The sequence below is a fragment of the Plectropomus leopardus genome, chromosome 3 (genome assembly GCF_008729295.1).
Source record: "Plectropomus leopardus isolate mb chromosome 3, YSFRI_Pleo_2.0, whole genome shotgun sequence".
Taxonomy (NCBI): domain Eukaryota; kingdom Metazoa; phylum Chordata; class Actinopteri; order Perciformes; family Serranidae; genus Plectropomus; species Plectropomus leopardus.
Window position 1 is genome coordinate 30,388,148 of NC_056465.1, and position 16,472 is coordinate 30,404,619.

The window sequence follows — 16,472 nt, forward strand, 5'->3', positions numbered from 1 at the left end:
TGCGTTAAAAGCTGGCATACACTCTTTAACTCATTTATAGGAGCCTCTTGGACTGCCACAGTGCGTAACAATCTTCCCGCATCATGCTCCCCCAACATATGTTCACTGTGTGAAATGTGTGCTTATGCGCCCTCCGTGCGCTTTTACGCGCGGCATGTGGTGTCCTCCTTTACTCACACCATCGTTGGCTGTTTTTGCACTTCATCACCTGGAGCTAGATGAACAATGCAAGAAAAAAATAAAGCATGCATTCGCCCTTTTCTGCTCATAAACTGGTATCTGTAGAAGGAAGAATGTGAGGTGATATGGGGCGCAAATTGTAAACATCATTAAAAAAGAGGTATTTTTTCCACTTTTTAATCACAGGATGGGTTGTCAAATAGTGCACAACTCACCACATTTCAGATCAGATTGTGCGGTGCTTTGCTTGCCTTTGGGACGTTTTAGAGGTGCGTAATTTTCTTTCCAGGGAGGCACAATTTAGGGATTATTTTGGTGCTTAAATCAGAAATAAGAATTATTTCAATTATTTATTGTACTTTATTTTATATCTAATTTAGGGGTGATTTAATGCATAGCATAAATCAGAGGAAGCCGATCACGTGCACGTTTCTAAAACAAAAAAAACACCATTTCCCAGACAGCTTTGCTGTTAGAGCAACAAAGATGGCGATGCAGCTCGGTGTTTCAGGACGTGATAAGAATTGTGAAACGTACAACAGATGAATTAAAGGAGCGACAACAGGCACGGCACTGCAGACAATTTACCACTGCGGGTCAACTACATCACACTGAACTGTCCACGTTGGGGGTTAATCGGATATAATGCCTTCTCCCAAAGCTAAAAACCCCGTTCGCAGCGGAGGAAGCCCAGTGCTCGGCAGCTCCAACGGCCGCTATGAGTTCATGTCGCTGACTAAGCCGCTGAACCGGTCTTCTCCGCCGCATCTCCTCCAGCGGCAGGGCTCCGACCCGACCACCGCCCGCCTCCGAGCCTCGGAGAGCCCCACTCGGCGCCGGGGCTCTAGCTCCTCCACGGGAAGCGGACAGGGGCTGCCAGAGGAGGACGGTATACGGCTCAACCCTTCCTTCATCCGCGTTGCGCTCAGCTCCCTTCTCGCCATCGACCTGTGGATGTCCAAGCGGCTGGGGGTGTGCGCCTGCGAGGACTCGTCCTGGGGGAGTGTGCGTCCGTTAATGAAACTGATAGAGATATCGGGACATGGCATCCCCTGGCTGGCTGGGACCGCCTACTGTCTGTACAAGAGTGACAGCGCTGCAGGACAAGAAGTCATGCTCAACCTCCTCATGGGTAAACACTCTGCTATTTCTGTTACTCCATATGTTTTCACTGTGCGTGTTCCTCCAGGAGAGAATTAACGCACAGAAATCCTTGCTTATGCAGACAGGTCTCTTGGCACCACTGACTGAGCCTGGCTGAGGTGCAGTATTTGTGTCACTGACGTCTTCCCTCCCATGCGCACCTCCTCTGTCAGAACTCACAGGTGGTCCCACCCCTCATGACTATTTATGTTCATTCTGTGACCCATTTTGCCTTTCCTTCACCAGAACTGCATACTCTCACATGCAGAAGACACCTGTTGTTCAAGCGTTAATCCACCTGTGTTTGCAGCCACTGCACTGTCTAATCTGATAAATTGAGCTCACCTAAAATAATCTTGTAAACCAATAGCCTTGAAAAAGTAAAGCAAAACTAATTATATCTAATCTATATCTAATTGTTAAGTTTGTTAAGTTTGCTCAAAATGTAGCTATATATACAAAATATGTCGGGATCGAGATTTATTTTTTTGTTGTTGCCTCGATCAGAATAATTTAAAATTGTGTCTGCAGATTACGAGTAGGGGTCGACATATTATCAGCATAGACGATTATCAGAGCCGATATTTGCCATTTTGCATTATTTGTCTGTGTTTAATTGTAATGATCGTCGATAAAATTAATTAATTAAAAAGCGTGCATATTGCCCACCCACACCCTCCCATCCAGGTTTACACAAATAACCAAAATAGGGGGAACATTTTTTTTAAAAGTAAAAATAAATATATACACCAGAGAGATAGAGATAACTCGTCTTGGCTTATGCACATGCAGTACATAAATAAACCAATTCATATATGACAGTTACATATTAATCAAAAGGCAAGGTTTCAAAATAACTAAGGAAAGGCAACCAGGTTTTGATGATTTTAGGCCTTACTCAGATCCCCTTCGTAAACCTGGGTGTATATTTTATTTTAAGCTGTTACAGTTTGAGCAGGAGCACTCAAAGTTTTGATGATTGAGTGCCAATTTAGGGAGCCAGCATATGACTGAGAGGCACACAGAAGAACTGCAGTTTCAAGTTGTCCATCCAAATCTCTAACTTTAGCAAACAGCACTAGCGTTAAAAAACAGGGGTTAAAGTAGAGGGTTTGTCCAGTGTGAAGTGTTTGCAGAATTGTGTCCAGATCTTGATTGATTTGGTGATAACTGGGTTTTGGGAAATGTTGTGAAGTAATTAAATAAGTGAGGGAGAGTCCTGATGACAGTAGTTCCAGTTGGGTCCACGAGGGACATATCTCAGGTCTGTCCTCCGCTAATACTGGATAAGGCTGGGTAGTGCCATGCCACCTGACTTTTTGGGGAGTTGAAAATGTCTTTCTTAATGCGTGGGGGTTTATTAGCCAGTGGAAATGATGACATCAGTCAGTGGGTCAGAGACGATGGCCCACAAGTCATTCATTTACATAAAAAAGCTGCACAGCCACTGGCTTCAGCTTTCAGCAAATGTGAGAATTTGCCTTCTTTTCTCAGTGGTGTGTCGATTTTAGGATGCAACCTTGGGCTCGAGCAAATAGCGCTGTATATTTTTCACCATTTTCTGACATTTTATACTTTGTAGTAGTTAGTGCTGGACATGTTTACGTATTGTCAGATGTCAGAGAACTGAAATAAAACAAAAGCTGCATTTTAAGAGGCATTGAGTGGTCTGAAAGTGCAATATGAGCTTTTCTGGGGGAATCTCTCCTCACTGTCTGTTTTTAGGAGATACAGTTGCAGCGGGGCAGAACGGTCCAAGGGTCGACTGAAGGTTAATAATAATAATAATAATAATAATAATAATTTAAAAATGTCCCACCTCATCATAATGAAAGAGGAAGTCATTGTTTCTTGATGATGTTGTTGTGGACTATATACTGTCCTCAAATCAAAACGTCAGCATCTAAAGGACACAGCAGGCTCAACAGTTAAATGTCTGAGCTCTCTTGTTATAAAGCACAGCTTTCAACAACAGCAGTTAACTGAATATTGAGCAGTTATCAATAATGAATAAAACGTCTCGCTACATATTAATTTTTGCTGAAATTTTCTTTCATTTGACTCCCAGCAGCGATTGGCTCACTGCCACCTGACTGTTGCATTAATATTTAAGCACTGCAGCCCCAGAGCACATAAAGCAACTGCTAAAAAATAAGATCTTTTCATATGCTCAATGCAATGACGCAACATAAAGTCCTCGCTGCCCAAGTGAAGGGCAGCCTTATTAAATTTAGGCTGCAGATCAGAGCTTTGATGAGGCCCAAATCAGGCTACATGAGCTGCATAGTTTCTGCTCTAGCCTGGACCTCTGCAGCAGTTTTGTGTCAGAGCCCACTAAAAAAACGTGAATTTCCTATATATTACAAGCCAGTGTTTCCTGCAGAATTACAATAAAGTTGCGAATGAAGTTTATGCAGCAGCAGATGTTTGGATGGTGTTGGACTCTCACAGATAAATGAATGCGTGGGGAAGCTTAAGTTAACTAAACGTTTTTCAGTGTGGTAAATAGACATTTGTGACACGATCTTGTGAACTCTACTCCATTCAAGCCTAGTGAAATTTTGAGAAATTACAGCGCAGCTCAGGTCAGGCAAAGAAGTAAAGCTCTCCTGCAGATGGAAGCTGGCATTGTCCTTAAACACAAATAGTTTTTACAGGGTGGTTCTGATTTGTTCTGATTTTCTTTCACAATGAAAGAAACTATTTCAAATTGTGTGTCAAGACATCTATAGCACTTTTTACATTGCCTGTTCAAGGCGAGAATATTGTGCCACTTCGCCATTCTGTATAAAAGGTACGATTGTGGAATAGAGGGACTTAGTTTTTTCACCTTTGAGCTGGCAGCAGAGTTAGTAACAGCGTATAAACGAGGTCTGTGTAAAAGACGTGGTCGGCAGAACTGAACAGGATGATGGGATGGACGGTGTGACATTTTGATGGCATGTTATGCATGAAACCCACTGCAGGAGATTTAAAAAGCCGCAATTAGCAGCTCATTCAAAGGAGAAGAACTGCAGCTGTGAACGTCAGCAAATCGGGAAGACAGTGAAATTCAGGAGCTCAAGATCAGCCGTTATGTAACAAGAAAAGTAAATTATTGTTTTTGCCATGTTATGCCATCGTTATCATTCTAAAAGCACAGCTGACGCTTCTGTTATATGTCACAACAGGGACAAACACTGTTATGTTAAACGTCATACCCGTCATGACTCTTTTTGTTTCTGCGATGCTAGCACGATATCTAAAAATCACACACTGGAGCAGCATGATGTCACCTTCTTTGGTTCTGTGTAAAAAAAAAAAAAAAAAAAGACAGTGTTTCTGTTGTTGGGATGCAAATCTGTACCAATGCTGCAGAAATAACTGCTGTTGTTGAGGTTACAGTTAATCCTGTCTGTATGTCTCTGTCATATCTGTTTTTTCAGTGGCTTTTCTGCAAATGTGACCACAATATAACACATCTTTCCCTTTATCCCCTGCAGGTCTGCTGTTGGACCTCGTCCTGGTTGCCATTGTTAAAGCAGTGGTACGTCGGCGTCGGCCAGCACATAACCGCATGGACATGTTTGCCACCTTTTCCGTGGACCGCTACTCCTTCCCTTCAGGCCACGCTACCCGTGCTGCCATGTGTGGGCGTTTCCTGCTGGCACACCTCGTGCTGGCCGCCCCGCTGAGGGTGCTCGTCCTGCTGTGGGCCGGCCTGGTGGGGCTGAGCCGAGTGATGCTGGGCCGGCACAATGTGACAGACGTGATGTTTGGCTTCTGGATGGGTTACTGCCAGTATAACCTTGTGGAGATGTTGTGGCTCTCACCTCAAACGCTGCAAGGGCTGCTGGGACAGTTAGCCTAATATAAAGGATTGAAGGAGGAGGAGACAAGGCGGTTAAAGTCTTGATTGTCAGAGCGCCTGCACATCTTTTGTCTTTTAGACTGGTACATAAGAGAAATAGTATTTTGACTAGAGAAGAGAGCTCTATCAAACACAGCTTCGTTCTGCAGTTATCTGACAATTAAAGCTTCAGCGTGTAGCATTTAGGGGCATCTGTTGGCAGAAATTGAATATAATACTCATGATTATGTTTTCATCAGCGGATTATCACCTGAATCATGTTTTAGTCAGCTTTTAATGAGCTCTTTACATCAACATAGGACACAGGTTCTCTGCTGCAGTAGCCTGGAGGAGACAAACCAAACGCCAGCTCTAGAGAGGCCTTTGCACATTTTTGCTTCATCTGAAGGCCACCGTAGATTCCAATACATGTTTGGGAATGGAGGTGAGAGCCGAGTGGTATTCAGGTGGTTGCAATTTTCAACCTCACCACTAGATGACACTAAATTCCACACGCAGCTTTAAATTCAAAGGTCGCTTTAGGTCCTCGTTTTAAGGTTGCAATTACCAGCCAGCTTGCAATGAGAAGTGCAGGTTTTTTAATCAGAGTAGACCAGTAGAAAAAGTTTTTTTCCATTTTCCATCCTTAAGCCCCCTCACTCCTACTGGTCTATAATTCACTGGAAATTATTTAAACTAGTACACTTTTGTTCCTTAGGAAATATTCATTTCAAAGACTGAGATTTCCACTTGAGAATCTGACAACAGAGTGCGGGCTAAATAATCAACCAAGCCTTATTAAATAAATGTACACATAAACTGCAATAAGTAGTACAAATTAAATAAAAAGTGCAATATAAAACTAAATGAAAAATCAGTAGGAATGTATCCTGAGCTGTTCTACTGATAAATCTGATGAAATTCATTGTTTAACTGATGTGTCAAAGTGTCAAAAAGCGACTGCTCAAAAACTGCAGTTTATGACCTTATTGCGTTCACAGCTCACACTTCTAAGGCCCCTCCTGTTATCCGTTATAAAATGTTTATTTCCTCTTCACATCTGAGAGAATTAAACATTGAATTGTCTCAAGTAGACACACCCAACCCTTCATAAACTTTAATTTCACCAATTTACTTTACTTATGGACTCATATATTCATATATTCATATTTCTCTGACAGTCAGTGTTTCATTGCCAATCAACTAAAGCATATCACATAACTGCTGACTACAAATCAACTCTGACTGATCACATACACATCCTCAGGTGATACACGTTAACATAAATCACTTGCTAGTTGTAAAATCAGAAATGTAACTTTGCTTTAGTATAATAACACCAAATTACAATTTTTTATCATTTTATCATATCATTTTTTATCATTTTCTCCTTTTCAGGAAAAACTGCATTTATCTGATTTATGGGTTTAAAGACAGATATGTCATCATTTTCCAACATGCATTACATTATTTAAAATCAGAAGAAGTGTTTGGGAATCCTCTTCTCTAGACACTAACAGCTTAAAATGGATAAAAGAAGCTGAAACCTGACATAGTGAACAATACATGTGCCAATAAGAGAATGGAAAGCTACATCCTGAAAGGACAAAGGGTGGTACAATATATCTTTACATCTTCACTGTAAAGTAACAAACCATCTATTCACTCAACATAACCGTCTTATCTGAAATCTGTTGGTAAATTAATCACATATTTGCTGTTTAACTAAAAAAAAAAACTAAGGTAGACTGTAAACTTACAGTACAACGACAGACATTTAAGACACTACATGAGCACATTTGAAGTTTTCGATCTTGCTCTGGTTTCATAACACACACTCTTCCAGATGTCAATGGAACATCTTTTTAAATGTAAGTCAAGATGTGGCTGAGTTTAACCTACAGCCCAAGAGAGAAGAGGGTGTGTAAATATCTGAAATGCGTTCAGTTAAAGTTCAGTCTTGCTCACTGGGTCTTGACTGAGTCCAAGCAGGTTTATGGAAGCACTGAAATTTGTTTTGAAGGTATTATTTTGATTAGCAACTGAATCACAGAATTAACCTAATTTAATCTTTTTTTATTGGTTCTCACTGTTATGTAGGAGATTAAAAATATGTGTTAAAGTGTTTAAGGGGCACTTCAAAGAAATACCTTCAGGTGATGGTTTTCTATCGACTAAAATGATAATTTGTTAGAGTTCTGCACTGTGAAAATGCTACTTGCGATATTTGCATTGTTCTTTTGTTTTCTTTTTCTTCAACCATCAAATCATTCTAGAGAATTTATACACGTCATTTCACATCAGCTCTGCGGCAGCACATAGTTTTCCATTGGCATTGAGTTTGGGTGAGTGAGGACACTTGGAGTGCAGCCAGTGTTTCTGGCGGTTCAAGCTTAACTTGTTGCATGATTATAATGGATAAAGCTATCGTGTTTACTTACAGGAGTCCTGACATGGCACATTCAGTATGAGCTCTACATACTCTTATCTCAATTCTGTGAAAATGTAGGTGAAGGCAAAGAAATTTCTTGTTCTTTTCTGCTTGCTCTAACATTACATCACATGTCACTGTGGGTAGTTTTACCGTGACTTAAACATTTTGTCATGCATTTCCACTATATTTTAAATTTCCCTCTCACTTTTCTCAGTTAAAGATTCATAAAGGCAATAGTCTGTAAAGGGATTTAAGGACAGGTTAATTCATATCCACGCACTGGCTGTAGATTAAATGGCATTAATATTAAACTTTAAGTGACGCCAGCAGTCAAGATGTGACACAGATGAGTGTTTGACGTTAGCGATGCCACGGAGGCTGTTGACCCTTATAAAACCATTGGGGGGCACAGCATGGAAAGTTTTCGGTAACTGTGCTAAAGTGTGAGCGGACACACACCTGTACCAAATCAGAAGAGCAAATATGACTTTTGGAGGGCTAATGATGTGTAATTTAAGCTGGAAAAAAAAATAAAAATTGCTGGCCCCTTTGGCAGATATGATTTGAGGCCAAAATTACTGTCTTTAAGAGGCTGTGGTGCAGTTTTAACCAGTCCATTCTCACTCCCACTCATCAAATACAGCCGTTTTGTCAGTGGACCCAGACATCAGACGCTGATGCACAGAGGCACCCTCTGCAGCTGTATGATTCACACTGCAGCTGTTTCGGATGCAGCTGGCAACAACTGTCGTATAGAAATCAAGAAAGTTTGCATAGGGCGAGTGGGAAGCGAAGTGGATTGGTCAGACAGACTCTGGACTTTCACCCCGAGCCCACTGTTTGTGTCCTGTGTAAAACCAAAAGTTTCAGTTATTTTAATAACAACGTAGTGTGCTAGTATGTGTAGCATGCTATATTAGTGCCATATGTAATGTGACGTTACATTATGTTAGTGGAAAACATATTTACATATTTTAAGCCAAACCATGTTTTTTCTAAACCTAACAAGGGCCTTTTGTTGCATAAACTTAAAGATATAGACCTAAAAACAAACGCATGTTGCAAGTCTATTTAAAAAAAGACTGTATGTATCTAACAAGTAGAACCTGTACATTTCTGTGAAAAGGGGAGTGTTTTGACACACCATCCCTTAACATGTAAAACTGAAGCAGGAGGGTACGTAGTGCTTCATATTTTGATGTGCAGGTCCAGTGACAAAGCAGTGGTATTTGACAAGTTGCAGTGAGAATGTGGTTTTTTTTTTGGCATCCATTGGTTCCAACCATGTCATGCTAGATTGTCAGGGAAGGGGACAAATAACCCTCCAAATTTAGGCTAAAATTTGGTGAGGGAAAATTGGCGAAGAGATTTTCAAAGGGGTGCCTTGAACTCTCACCTCACGATATCGGAATAAAATCGGGTTCTATGAATACCCACAAGTCTCACCTAAACTTTACACCTAAACTTGTGCCCAGTAAATGTTTTGTTCCTAACAATCAATATACTCCTTCAAATTAAAGCCGTTTATGTGTCTTTTAAATAAAAGCACAACCAGCCCATTTGAAGAACAGAGAATCGCTTAACACATGCAGATACAAAACATTCAAAACAGGATTGTTGTCCAACTAAAAATGTTGACCACTAGTAGTAGTAGTAGTCTATTCTTTAACTGTAATGTTAACATAGTTTTCAACTATTCTATAGTGTACACTACAGCAGTATAAATGATTTTCTGAAATTCAGTAATGGCAGTTTTGGCACCACTGAATTTAGGCAGTCTTTCTTGCTAATTTGGAAAAAAAAAAAAAAACCATGAACTCAAAAGATTAGCCCAAACCATGTCAAAATCCTGTTTTTATTTCCAGATCTTCACTGTAAAGTAACAAACCATCTATTCACTCAACATAACCTTCTTAACCTTCTTTTCTTCTGAAATCTGCTGGTATATTGATCACATATTTGCTGTTTAAATTCGAAGTTTTCAATCTTGCTCTGGTTTCATAACACTCACACTCTTCCAGATGTCAATGGAACATCTTATTGAATGTGGGTCAAGATGTGGCTGACTTTAACCTACAGTCCAAGAGAGAAGAGGCTGTGTAAATATCTGAAATGCGTTCAGTTTAAGTTCAATCTTAATCACTGGCTCTTGACTGAGTCCAAGCAGGTTTATGGAAGAACTGAAAATTTTGTTGAAGGCATTATTTTGTTTAGCAACTCAATCACACAATTAACCTAATTTAGCCTTTTTTTAAATTGGATCTTACAGTTACGTAGGAAATTAAAAACATTTGTTAAAGTGTATAAGGGGCACTTTAAAGAAATACCTTCAGGTGATGGTTTTCTATTGACTGAAATGAAGATTCTGCACCAAATGCAGAATTTGTATCTGCATGTGTTTCCAGATAATTATCCTAAAATGTAGCTGTTTGGGCACCCTGAGATCAAGTCCTTACCACAGCGGTCTTAATTCGAGTCTGGCCCGGGCCTTTTACTGCGTATCATCCCCTCTGCCTCCCCTTTCCCGTCACTATTTAATTAAAGCAGAAAAAACCTAAAACACAATTTTGTGCTCAAACACAGTTGAGCACAGTTTCTCATATTTTTCCATAAAGGCTTGAACTAAATAGATTTAAAGAAAAATAAAGACAGTGCAGTGCATGTACTATTGCACCTGATCCATGCATTCACTACATGCGCACTCGCTGACTCCTCGCTGACTTGTACTGCTGAGGACACGACCGTTCCGCAAGACTGAATCAGATTATTTGATAAGTTACACAACAGCTTTCTCTGTCACGCTCAATGTAAACACACTTCATGGTACTGCCTGAAACTAGAACAAGTGCACCCTACTTTCTAGGTTTGTTGGACTGTTATAACTTGTCTATCGATTAGGGCTATGATGTGTGGGCATCTGACGTCTGTGGAAATGTGATTGAGCAACTTGTTCCTGGTATGCAAATGCCCCATTGTAGAGTTTCGGTGACCTCTTACATGCTGTGCCCTCTCTTTGCAATAACTGACCAATGATCGAGCGATAAGACGAGGTTGCATCTTCCGTTCTTTTTTATTTCATTAGCCTTCTGTCGCAAATCTAAATATGCTGGACACTGAACTTTGTGACCAAATGATTTTTAAGGTTAACTTTTGTGTTGTTTTACATGTTGATATTGCGGTGATGCAGACACCTGAGAAAAAGATGTTCATCACAATGATTACAGACTAGATTTTGCACATTCCACATGCACCTGTTTACTTCATGACGATAAAGAAGAATGCATTTTTGTTTGCTGATTCAGCTCTCAGAGATTGTCAGCACATCTGTTCAAACATGAAGCCAATATATTTCACTGCACTCAGTTTGCTTGCTATATATAAATTATACTGTGTTTTCTGTATAGAACTTATTCTTAATGTATATACATATACGTGTACGGTCATGTGGTTACACTGTGTTTTGTTCACTGGGTTTGAATGTGCTGCTGAATATTCACTGAGGGCTTGTTCTTGAACGATTTGATTGTAATGATTTTTAAATAAATGGGGAGCAAATCTGAAACTGTCTCATCATAATAGTTAGACAGACCGACAGACGGACAGCAGTGACCTGTACAAGCATTATTCAGTTACTCATCAGCACTCTTATGTCCACTTTTTTTAATTAAGAGGGCATGAACTGAATTTTAGTCAAAACCAGTCCTGCAGGATTTCAGTAACCACAACCTAATTTTCCTTTTTTGGGCAGTCATAGAGAAGACCAAAAAAAAGATTTTCAGGAGAATCTCAGTATAAAAGCCTGCCCCTCAATGACGTGTCGCAGTTGAAGGGACACACAAGGATCAAGGTAAGACAGAGAGCTTCTACAGTTGTATTTCTGATATATTTTTTGCAAAATTCTGATATTTTTGCGATATTTGTAAGAACTGCTTTTCTTTCTATTTTTGGGAACTGAGAAACATTGATGAAAGATCCTGATATTAGGGGATTGATAAGCACGTGCATAGGCGTTTAGTAATATTGCTTTATGTCATAGGCTATGCAACCAGAAATATTTTTGATAATTCAAAAGTGCAGATACACCTTATTTATACAAACAAACACCCAATTAAAATACAAGTGCAATCAATGAGTTGCAATGGAGATGTTAAATGGGATGTCAAAAGCTATCTGAGGCTTGAAAATATCAGTCCAGACACTAAGTAGGTGGTATTTAAAAGTGTTAAAAATTACTGAATTGTTGTGTGGATTTAAGAAAAACAAAGTGCATGTATTATACAGTAATACTTACAACCTAGAAAATGAATAAGACTAACCAATGACCTTAAAAACTGATTGTCATGCATTAAGCAACTTAACAAGCAATGATTAGGAAGAGATTAGAAAAAATAAGAAAAAAAAAACACAAACAAAAGATGAGACTGAGATGAGAGGAAAGGTTAAAATACAGGTTTAAATACAAAAGTTTGAAAACAGAATTATAATATTTCTATTTTATGAATATTTTTCTTAATCTTTTTGATAATATCTAATCATCACTCTCAGCTTATTTCCAGCTAATTTTGTCTTTACTCTTTACAATTTATTTATTTCATTTATTTATTTATTTTGCTTTTTGCGTGACATTTCTTGCCAAGTTGCCCCTTTCCCATGTTTTCAAAAGAAATCAAAACATTTTTTTCATGTTTCAGAGGTTTAAATGCTTGTGAAAGACCCCTGAAGGCAGCACAAGAAAACTGGTGTCACTGCAGGTGTTGAAGGGTTAATTAGATAATATAATGCAAGTTGGACTGGAAGGTCAGTTCAGCTCTTGGTGCGAGGATTTAGTTCCAGTTGTGTTCAGTTAGACTCTGCATGTATTGGCTTTCTGCACTTGGTAAAGCAAGGCAATAAATACACTAAACACTGCATTAAGGCACTCTTTATTGTACCGTCAATAGAATTACCATCATTATATAACTTAACTGTCTCGTAGATGACAGAGGGTGGGACTTAAAAGTTAAATGTTTAGAATGATGTACTAAAATATGATGAGTGAGGAGTTCAAAAGAAATATTTTTCCCTTTCTTTGCTGCAGCTCCACCATGGTGCACAGAGTAGCAGTGATCGGGGCTGGCCCTTCCGGTCTGACCAGCATTAAGGCTTGTCTAGATGAGGGCATGGTGCCAACCTGCTTTGAAAGCAGCGACGATATGGGCGGACTATGGAAGTTTAAGGCAAGTCATCGCTCCAGAGAAACAAAGCTAAAGAGTCCCAGGCTCTTCCATTGCAGAGACTGAAGGATCAAACGCTGATAAATCTCACCACTTTTTTTCTTTTCCCACATTTTCTGTCATTTGAAACCTCTTCTCTGCAGGAAGTGTCAGAGCCAAATCGGGCCAGCATCTACCGTTCTCTCACCATCAACATCTCCAAAGAGATGATGTGCTACAGTGACTTCCCTATTCCTGCCGATTACCCCAACTACATGCACCACTCCAAAATCCTGAAATACTTCAGGATGTACGCAGAACATTTTAAACTGCTGCAACACATTCGCTTCCAGGTAACAAGATACAAAAGAGCAGAGAGAATTTTATAAAGTATTTCTAATGCAGTTTAACACAATATCCACAAACTATCTATCATTATTATTTTTGATATATTTTAGACCGCAGTGAAGAGCGTCAAACAAAGACCAGATTTCACTCGCACTGGTCAGTGGGAGGTGGTGACGGAGAATAGAGATGGCCAGGAGGAGAGGCATGTTTTTGATGCTGTTATCTGCTGCTCTGGCCACTACACCTACCCCAATCTGCCACTCAAAGACTTCCCAGGTAAAGACAGACAAATCTTGGATGCATCTTGCCCAGGCTTTCATTAAAATGAGAACAAAACATATCATTCCCACATGTTGCCCAAACTTGCAAACTTGGTCAAAACATAGTCCCACTGTAGGTTCATTTTGTTTTTCTTTTGCAGGAATTGAGACATTTGAAGGAAAATACCTGCACAGCTGGGACTACAAGGGGGCTGAAGACATGCACGGGAAGAAAGTTGTGGTCATCGGCATCGGTAACTCCGGAGGTGACATTGCTGTGGAGTCCAGCAGGGTGGCAGAGCAGGTTCGCTGAGTCTTTCCCGAATGCTTGTCTTCCTTCTTTTTCAAGTTGAATATTGATGTCTGACTATTGGTCTCATTCTTCAGGTGTATATGAGCACTCGTCGTGGTGCCTGGGTCGTCCGTCAGGTTTCCGACAACGGCCTGCCTGTGGACATGAAGTACAACACGCGCTTTGTCCACATCCTCTTCCAGCTGTTTCCTATGAACTTCTTTAACTGGTTTGGTGAGAAGAAACTCAACGCCATGTATGACCACACCATGTATGCCCTCAAACCCAAACACAGGTAGGCGCTGTCCGGACCGCACAAATTTTTCCCCTGCATAAAGTCTGACTTTGTCACATTGTTGCCAAACTGTGCAGACAATCAAATCAATCACATTTAAAAACTGAATCTGTGGATGTAGAGTATTTACTTTACCGTATCTTCCTTCCTTGCTTCCTCCTCAGACTCTTCAGTCAGATCCCAGTGATCAACGATGATCTGCCTCTAAAGATTCTTTCTGGGTCGGTCATCATCAAACCAAACGTGAAGGAGATCCGTGGTTCCACCGTGGTGTTTGACGATGGCAGCACTGTGGAAAATGTTAGAAACTGTACAAGGACACTTCTTTTCTTTATTTCAGGCAAAATGTAAGCTTGTCCAACGTATCTCTTCCTTGTTCCAGGTGGATACAATCGTGTTTGCCACAGGCTACAGCTACGATTTCCCTTATTTGCCGAGTAATGCTATGTACAAGTCCGGGCACCGCGTGGGTCTGTACAAGCACGTCTTTCCGCCCAACATGGAGCATCCCACTCTGGCTGTCGTGGGTTTCATCCATGCCCTTGGAGCCATCATGCCCCAGGCTGAAATGCAGGCCCGCTGGGTGACACGTGTCTTCAAAGGTGAGTCTGCATGTCTAGTTTATTATCAACAAGTAGTCAGATTCAGAGCAGTCCATTTACTCATGTCTGTCTTCTGTGTTTTTGCTATTCAGGATATAAAAAGCTGCCGTCAAACCAGGCCATGATTAAAGCTGTGGAGCAGGACACCAGTGATATCGAGAAAAAGTAAAACTTCCAATATATCATAATATGATATTGAATATCTCCCCAATATTCCTTTGCCTGATAATTTGTTGCAACCAACCAGTTTTTTAAATTAAAGTACTTTATCTATAGAAACACGTGGTCTGAGTGCACACTAAGAATGCTATTTTTTTTTTTTAGAGTTCTGCAGGAATGGCTGACACAAAAGTTAGCATTGCATTGGTTAACTAGTCAAAAAGCCTATGGGATTTTTCTATTTGATCCTGGATTGTTGAAGAAATTAGCTCTATGGAAAACAAAGTTTATGATACTTGCACATTTTGTTCAGTGAGATAATCCTCACAAATACATTTTATAATTTTTTAAATAATTTTTAAGTGTAAATGCAATCATAAAAAGTGAAAAGCTAACAATCTATAAATGATCTGCACCACAGTCTCATGACTTAACATCGCCACCACAACATGGCTGTTCGGCATGATGACATTCTGTAGTTTATTTTAGCCACTTATTAGAGCCCGCCTTTTTTAAGTTATGTAAAATCTTCAGAGTTAACAAATGGGTATTCAGTGACATATTTTATGTTGCAGAACAAAATGTGAAAGCCTCTTAAGCTTGTGTTAACCACAGACCTTATTTCAGGCATCTGATCAAAAACTCAATTTAAAAAATCCACTGGTTTCAAAACGAGGGAACCAGAAGTGCAGAAATTTCTGCAATAGAGTGCAGCAGGAATGAGTCTTAACTCATTCCTGCTGCACTCTATTGAACTATACTATATTAAGTCACTGTGTCCATAATAGTTTCAAATTCTTTAATTTATTCCTCAATTATTCTTTCAACAGCTATATCGTGTCAAAGTTGACACCCCTGCAGGTGGACTTTGTTTCCTACATGGATGACATCGCAGGAGAGATTGGGGTGCGGCCCAGCCTCCTCTGGCTCCTCCTCACAGACTATGCCATGTTTAAGAGTGTTCTGTGGGGGCCTGTCACAGCCTACCAGTACCGCTTGATGGGACCAGGGAAATGGGAGGGCGCACGCAAAGCAATCTTAACCCAGTTTGACCGCATGTTCCAGCCCCTTAAAACCAGAAAGGTTTGAAAAGAAACAAGCCCAAACTTATCTGAAAATAAAGCACTGTTTGCATTAAGTACAATTGTCTGACCATTTGCTAATATCATTTCCCCTCCCGTATCTTCTAGATGGAGACGCAAGAGGCTTCCATCGCTGGCCGCCTGTTTAAGCTGAGCCTGACTGTTATGGCTGGAGGAGCTGCCGGGTACTACATCCATGTGCACCACCCAACTGTCATTCCCGCCATGCTGTCCAAAATCCGTCCACAAACAGTCTGAACTTATCGGTCAAACACTGTGAAACATGCAAACCAAATTCTATATCTACTGCTTAATCTAGCTACGTTAACTCCTGCTTGGCTTGTGATTTAGTATTGATAATAGGGGTCACTGTCTGAGCTGTTGATGCTAAATACTAAAAGTATTTCATCCCTCCATTCCTTCAGTATAAATCTATACATTCATTAATTAATTTATTATCCATAAGCGTATCTGCCAAGAAAGTTGCCAGCCAGCCAACCAGCGGCATAGCATAACATCACAAAAGGTGGCTTTTGGCAAAAAGTGATGTTTATATGCAACTATTTTACATCAAAGTAAAATGTTTCAAAGGAAACGTAATAAATCCTGTTTTACGCTGTTCATATTTAACACAAATATTCCTTGTCAGCATTCCT

General features: G+C 40.1%; 2 protein-coding genes across 2 annotated transcripts; both read left to right on the plus strand.

The window, feature by feature from the left end:
- The first annotated feature begins 317 nt into the window (after positions 1-317).
- Positions 318-5,915, plus strand: plpp6 (phospholipid phosphatase 6). Its single transcript, XM_042481037.1, has 2 exons — positions 318-1,312; positions 4,806-5,915. Exons 1-2 carry the CDS (start codon positions 826-828, stop codon positions 5,171-5,173), a joined length of 855 nt encoding a protein of 284 aa, XP_042336971.1. The 5' UTR covers positions 318-825; the 3' UTR covers positions 5,174-5,915.
- Positions 5,916-11,376: 5,461 nt separating this feature from the next.
- Positions 11,377-16,416, plus strand: LOC121941396 (flavin-containing monooxygenase 5-like). The gene is made up of 11 exons (XM_042484191.1): positions 11,377-11,433; positions 12,664-12,802; positions 12,943-13,131; positions 13,237-13,402; positions 13,548-13,690; positions 13,774-13,973; positions 14,138-14,273; positions 14,356-14,575; positions 14,668-14,740; positions 15,565-15,817; positions 15,925-16,416. The coding sequence occupies exons 2-11, from the start codon at positions 12,671-12,673 to the stop codon at positions 16,072-16,074; spliced, it is 1,662 nt and encodes a 553-aa protein (XP_042340125.1). The 5' UTR covers positions 11,377-11,433; positions 12,664-12,670; the 3' UTR covers positions 16,075-16,416.
- Positions 16,417-16,472: the final 56 nt, after the last annotated feature.

Bases quoted from the DNA above. Each gene is read 5' to 3' on its own strand.
- plpp6 (XM_042481037.1), top strand. From the start codon at position 826: ATGCCTTCTCCCAAAGCTAAAAACCCCGTTCGCAGCGGAGGAAGCCCA. The intron at 1,313-4,805 runs GTAAACACTCTG...TATCCCCTGCAG, and splicing joins CATGCTCAACCTCCTCATGG to GTCTGCTGTTGGACCTCGTC.
- LOC121941396 (XM_042484191.1), top strand. From the start codon at position 12,671: ATGGTGCACAGAGTAGCAGTGATCGGGGCTGGCCCTTCCGGTCTGACC. The intron at 13,691-13,773 runs GTTCGCTGAGTC...CTCATTCTTCAG, and splicing joins CCAGCAGGGTGGCAGAGCAG to GTGTATATGAGCACTCGTCG. The intron at 14,274-14,355 runs GTTAGAAACTGT...TCCTTGTTCCAG, and splicing joins ATGGCAGCACTGTGGAAAAT to GTGGATACAATCGTGTTTGC.